This window comes from Argopecten irradians, unplaced genomic scaffold (genome assembly GCF_041381155.1).
Source record: "Argopecten irradians isolate NY unplaced genomic scaffold, Ai_NY scaffold_0091, whole genome shotgun sequence".
Lineage (NCBI taxonomy): Eukaryota > Metazoa > Mollusca > Bivalvia > Pectinida > Pectinidae > Argopecten > Argopecten irradians.
In genome coordinates, this window is record NW_027187558.1 from 32,910 (window position 1) to 39,899 (window position 6,990).

The 6,990-nt window shown below is 34.1% G+C and overlaps 1 protein-coding gene across 1 annotated transcript; it reads left to right on the forward strand.

Annotated features, from left to right (window-relative positions):
- Window positions 1-92: 92 nt before the first annotated feature.
- LOC138311709 (uncharacterized) lies at window positions 93-2,038 on the forward strand. Its single transcript, XM_069252948.1, has 3 exons — window positions 93-409; window positions 830-1,134; window positions 1,396-2,038. Exons 1-3 carry the CDS (start codon window positions 133-135, stop codon window positions 1,405-1,407), a joined length of 594 nt encoding a protein of 197 aa, XP_069109049.1. The 5' UTR covers window positions 93-132; the 3' UTR covers window positions 1,408-2,038.
- The last annotated feature ends 4,952 nt before the right edge of the window (window positions 2,039-6,990 follow it).

Consider the following 6,990-nt stretch of genomic DNA (forward strand, 5'->3'; position numbering starts at 1 on the left):
ACATGCATTGTTAATTAAAACGTGCATAATAAAATATGTCGCATTTATTAATATGATTTTTAATCAAAATGTGCAGAGTTACAAGTACATGTCATTGCAGGGTTATCAACTGATTTACCAGAAAGGACGTTGATGCTTAAAGAGATCGGTAGAGTGTCCAAGTACATCGGAATTGCTTACCAGACATTCTTTGTAGGATTGGGCTGTCCAAGTGAGTTGCTTGAGCAGGAGATGGAAGAGCACAAGCATCTAGGGTTCCGACCGCGAATCACAAAGATTCTAATCCAGTTATTCAAACGAAGGGTGGATCTAACGTACAGAACAGTTGCAGCAGAAATGCGACAAAACGGAATGGACCCCAAAAAGCTGGTTGAAATTGTTGAATGCAACAGGAACCTTGAATATAAAGGTTAAACCAAAAATATATATCATATAATATGAAAAATGATATTAAATTGGTAGGCGACGATTTTGGAAGATGTAGTTGATTTTCAATTGCGATAAATAAAGCTTCCAAATATGTAGTGGTTTAATCTATCATCAGCATCATTCTTTATTTTTGGAAATGTATCAAAATATTTTCTTTGGTTGTTACATCTGGTATATTTGAGCATTAAAGCACATTTGTTTGTACATTATTCTGCTCAGATTGCTTCGCATAGCCCACATAATTTCAGGGAAACCACCTCACAGATACTTTATATATATCAAAACATTACGTTACAAGTTATGTTAAGATTAAATATAACACTTAGAATATGCATATTTAGATAAAGACGGGTATCATTTGACTTGTAGAGTTGTAATGTTAGTCACATTATCATTCTAGACGAGCGGTTACCAGACGGGTGGTTACAGGAAACACTCTCCATCAAGGATGTCCCAGTCATCGCGAGGTATATAGGCGTTAAAGCCTACTTCAACATATTCCTTGAGCTTGGTTTCCAGCCAGATGATGTAGACAATTTTGACGACCAGTATAGAAACAGACCGACTCATGACAAGGTAAAAGCCTTACTGGAAACGTTCATCACCGAGACCCAGCCTCCACCAACAAGGAACACGATTTTACTGGCGATGCAAGAATTTGATATGGATACGGAATCTCTGGTCACAGCATTTATAGCCACAAAGGTATCGTGTCATATTTAATTTACTACTTTATTTATTTCTATATGTCTGTTGAGAGTTTTCCAGAAGTATTTGTCTATAATCTGCATAACCTGTTTCAACTTAACACCTACACATTGTGTTTTCATGTTTACGAACGCCAGTAATTCCAAATAAGCGTAACATTTGTTTTTTTTAAGATGTACAGATTCGCTTAATGCCTAACTGGTTTGACATAGTTTTAAGCATCAACTGCTGAAAATGTTTTTTGTATGTCTTTTGTAGGGAACCAGCTAAGAGCGTCAATAAAGAAATAATGACGATATTCTACCCGGCATGTGACAATCGATGTCGAAGACATATAATGCGTTTCTCATTACGGATAAATGGAACTTGTCTTCTCCCGTCATCAGTAACGACGTTCCTGGGATCATGACGCGATGAAAAAGCTGGAAACCAAGTGTAATTTCATCATTTTTTCAAATAAGTATGGGAGAAAAATAATCAAACATGGGTAGGTGAAGTGGAAAATGATATCTCAACCCTCGTGAAAGATTTTGGCCGGTATATAGTACGCTGAACGGAGGAATCACACAAATAAACCATGATATCGGGTCAATGAACTTTCATAACTTTAAAGCGGACAAATACAGAACGCGTAACTAGGGAGAAGTAGTGTTTAAACGATGTTATGTGGTGAAAACACTGATTCGCCTTAGACTATCATCATTAACGTCACAATTACGACTGACAGACAACAAGGACACATTCTTGTGATAGAAAAAGACTAAACTTGCCAGGTCTGGAGGTCTTATTTGTTTGAATACATTCGGCACACTACAAACAAAGGCTGTTTTGATCACCTACCCGTTATTTAAAATAGATCATAAGAAAACATTGGGGAAGTTGAGATTGAATCCATTAATGAGTTTTTTTTCTGATTTTTTTTTCCATTTGTTACCCGATGTCGATGCTGGGTAAATTCATTTTACGTTAAAAAATGTTAAATGACAGGGCTTATAGTAATTAGTTCTACTACGTAGGCCGATTTTAATATGATGCCGATATTCATTATGACTTTGTGAAATAATTATTAGGTTTTTGTGTAACTTATTAGTTAGTTATTCGTTATTTGACATCATAGGCCACAGTGAGAGACATAGTCATTTAATCATTCTTTCATTGATTTCTGAAACGTTATGTACAAATTTCATCCTGATATAAATACCGTGTCAGTCCCTTGTGTGTTTTTATACATTGTTTAAAGATTTTCATGTATTACAAAGTAATATGCAACTTGGCTTACTGGGACAAGTAATGATGCATAGATGTGTAATTAATTTGCTTCTCCATGGTTCAGTGAAAAGTGATTGATCTGTTGTAGGGCCTTCAATCAGGTGACTTTGAAAATACTTAAAAATCTGTAATATTGTAGCCCTCTACTGTCTGTGTGAGATAAGATAAGGATTATCAGACAGGATTATGACAAGTGGAAAGACACGTACAGTATCAAACCTTCTGAAATATTTCGTCATATTTGCACTCCTAACGTTTCACGATAGTCATCCAGATGTTCTCAGCCTGAGAAGATAAACTATTAAATACTTTACAATGTAAGAGAATATCAATTCAATATCAAAATTAACGTATTTCCTTATATTATGATGTTTAATTGTCATGTCGTATGGAAATTTCTGTATTTTTAATATTATTTTATTTTCATATAATTTGCTATTGTTTAACTATTTCCAAGTACATATTGTATCAACCTTTTGTCGCTATTTTGTTAATTTAATGATGTCCATAATACCATTCGTGTATATATGCTTTTTGTGGGTTGATAGCTCAGTTCTTTACATATTTTCAACAAAGTTTAACATGCATTGTCATGTGTCGTAACTACGGGATGGAAAGTTTATTTTACCAGTACAGTGTGATTGTCTTTGCAAATATTACTAACTATCACCATCAATACATTTATATACATTATGTCTTTGATATTTGAAAGAAGTAAGAATACAACTGTAACTTATCAACAGACAAAGATTGTGCTTATTTTCACATTTCGTTACATATCTGTTATAGGTCTATACTAGGCCTACTGATATTAGTATGTGTAATATGTATTTCAATTTGACGCGATATATACTTACTAACCCTTAGATTATTCTCCCTCGCTAATTTAGTTAAAGACATCTCGAAGAATAACGATAGAATGTTTGTTTTGAATTTAGAAACACGAGCTCACTCCTTACATAGTTGCATAATACTGTTTAAAAAACCAGGTAATGGTTAAAAGTTTCGGCATTTAATGTTATAAACTTAATCGTGTGAAATGAATTGATACCAATCTCTATATAAAACTGAACTAGCTCAAATACTGCAAACCAACTGTCTTATGTGTCTAGAAACAGGAACTTACTCTGTTACATAACAGTAGTTCTACAAACCAACAGTTTTCTGTATCTAATGAATTCCTCGCTATTCCTCTTAATGCTAGTTTGCGATGAATATATTTCGCTGACTGAAACAATTAATGGAAATATCTCTTGGTATGTGATGTTCATATCAATTTCCAGCGATAAACATTCGTGAATTTAACTCGAATCACAAAATTCAAGACAGTTCGTTTACGGTATGTCCTAGTTATATGTATTTTTTATCAAGAAGTATATTATCACGTTTTTTTTCGTGCTTTATTTTCTTCTTTTTGCGTGCGTGTTATTGTATACATATATCGATTTATGATGCATAACAAAACATTAATTGTACACCACAATTTGATTGTAAAACCTTGTTACTATTTTATTCGATGACTAAAAACGTCAAAATATGGAAAATAACTCTGTTAAAGCAAATGAAAAGTGAATTATAATAATATTGAATGTTACAGCTGTTGATGACTTGTTATCTCCCTTTACCCAGTGTATTGTACTACAATGTTACGTAGTCAATGCCCCATCACCATGTAACAACTATACTAGTGAAATAAACAACTATGGTATTGACCCTGTGACATGATTCTGCATATATCCCGTATTTATTCAAACAAATGACCTTGGCTTTCATATCATTGGCTACATTGAGTTTTATATTTGAGATACCTTTTTACAGATATTGAAGTCCATATATATTATGTATATGTTTTTACTTTGCTATTATAGAGAACTTACATGTCCGTTCAACTGAATTACCATATACTCAAAATCGTAGTGCCAGTAAATTTCAATATCTTTTCCAAAAAATATCAACGAAATAGTCTAGCGTGTATAATGGACTTCGCCCTTTTTAGGATAAAACAGCCTAGATACTATTTTTTATACGTGATATACATGTATGTTGTTTTTCAATTTGTTATTGTTTCTTAAAGGTTTGATAAATTCCATTAAAACCTAAAAAAGTCTAGGATATAGCGGTGTCCATATTTCGCCAGGGTCAAAAATTTTTCGCCATTATAAAGTAAAACAAGTGATAATTTGGTAATACATCGAAATTAGATGAGGCATCACAGTATCAGTAGAAAATGAGGATAATCTTCATAATAATATCACACAAATAGAATTTTCTCCCCTTCCACATCGGTTTTTTTTTTTGAAATTCAAATTAAAAATTCAAATGTGTTAAGATATGAATCGTCAATTGCCAATGTAATCTTCGGGAAGTTCTAAGACATCCGGAAACTGTAGTGTCAGCTGTTTGGAAAAAACAGCAAATCATATACCCTGTATACGCACCCGGTGATGTTTTGTAAACCAAATGATGGTATAACAATAATTCTCTTTTGAATTTCTATACGTTTTTGTTGTTGTTGTTTTTGCTAATTGATAAGAGGTCAAAATAACTGATTTCGAATAATACTTTCTTGTTGGGAAACAATTATAGCTGCGTAAAGCCAAATATGAAAAAAATTGCTATAAAATTATCATTTTTGAGCTTAAAATCCGATTTTTTTCATTTCCTGCGTAGAAATCACTACATATATTGGATTATATGGTTCCGATATGAATTTTGTGTTATATTATGATCATTTTCATACCTCATTTGTCTACTTCGGTTGAAAAATGTTAATGCTATGACTATTTTTCAATCGTTAGTGAAATTCGAGATGGCGGCCATATTGATGACGTCATAACTGGAGCTTATACAATGTTAACATTGTTTTTGTTTGTTGGTGTTGTTTTAACTGATTGATAAGAGGTAAAATAACTGATTAGAAATAATAGTTTGCTGTTGGCAAACATTTTTGCTGCGTCAAGCCAAATATGAGAAATTTGCTAAAAAAATTACCATTTTTGAGCTTAAAATCCGATTTTTTCATTTCCTGATGAGAAATCACTACATATATTGGATTATATGGTCCTGATTTGTAATTGTTGTTCTATTGTGGTCATTTTGATGCCTCATTTGTCTTCTTCGGTTGAAAAATGTCAATGTTATGACTATTTTTCAATCTTTAGTGAAATTCGATATGGCGGCCATCTTGATGACGTCATAACCGGAAGTTCATCCCAGTTTATACAATGTTACCTCTCGATTTCGTTATCAGTGGGTCATAAGGCTTCAGAAAAACATTGGTTCGTTAAGTTGTGGGGGGGGGGGGGGGGGTGCACGTAGACCCCCCCTAGAACCCGGCTTATTATGTTGGCATGGTAATATTTCATTCATATTTCATTACGGCTACCATATTTTGAGATATTCACTCAAAACAAGATTTTGTGTATTTTTTCGCAACCATTGGTCGTAATGTTCACCCAGTGTCAGACGCTATCATATTTACAATCTCTATAGTTTAACCCCTCTGCTGACAGATTAAAGCAATACATAAAAGGTCTTTAATCCGCTGTGTGCTCATATACAAGCATAATGCAATATCATAATAACTAATGTAGATATTAAAAAGAACAAAACTTAAATGCAATTTGTTTGTTTTTTATCATTTCGTTTGTAGAACCATTATTTCCTACCAACTACATATGATGCGCATAGTAACAACATCCGGTCTCCATGACATATAAAGACTCGATGTTTCTGAAACACCAAGGGAAATGATGATTCATCTGATAACACCAGCTGGCTGTATCCTATAACACCATCATTGTATGTCACGATATGTTAAACCATAACCATTCTACAATATCTGATCACACCAGCGAGCTGTATCCTATTACACCATCATTGTATGTCACAATATGTTAAACCATATCCACTTTTTTTGGTGAATGAAAGCCGAAGTACCCGGAGAAAAACCACCGACCAGCGGTCAGTACTTGGCAACTGCCCAACTTGGGATTGGAACACATGACCAAAAGATGGAGGGCTTGTGACAATATGTCAGGACATCTTGTGTCATCTAACCACTCGGCCACCGCGGCCCCTAAAATAAGAAGCTCAAACTTTTTGATTTTGGTAATGGTGTAAAGTAAGTAAGTTTTGTAACTGAAGAAAAATATTAATTGGTCTGCTTCTGTTTTTGATAGAGAAAAATGCCATTCGTCAGCAGAGGAGCACTTTTAATAGACATAAATATCCAAGAACAACCACTCGTCAATTCGGTGTTACGTGCTTAAAGTGCAACTATTTTGGAAGCAATCCGATCACCAGTTCACAGTTTACAGACAACGAGCGAACCAGTCGTCTCACTTGCTTTACCTTCAGTGATAAATAGAAGCAACATCTACCATTCTGCATACTTGTGTGTGTCTCGGTCAAGAAACAAACCCAGAGCTTTCATCACAGTGTGAACTTTCAACTGAAAGTCAAATGTGAGGCTGTTCCAAGGGATGGATTAGGAAAGTAAACGTTAAAACGAATTGAAAAAATCAGATCCCTTTGATCATCTTCAAGGTGCATGCAATGGTGACCACAGGTACAATTTCCGAC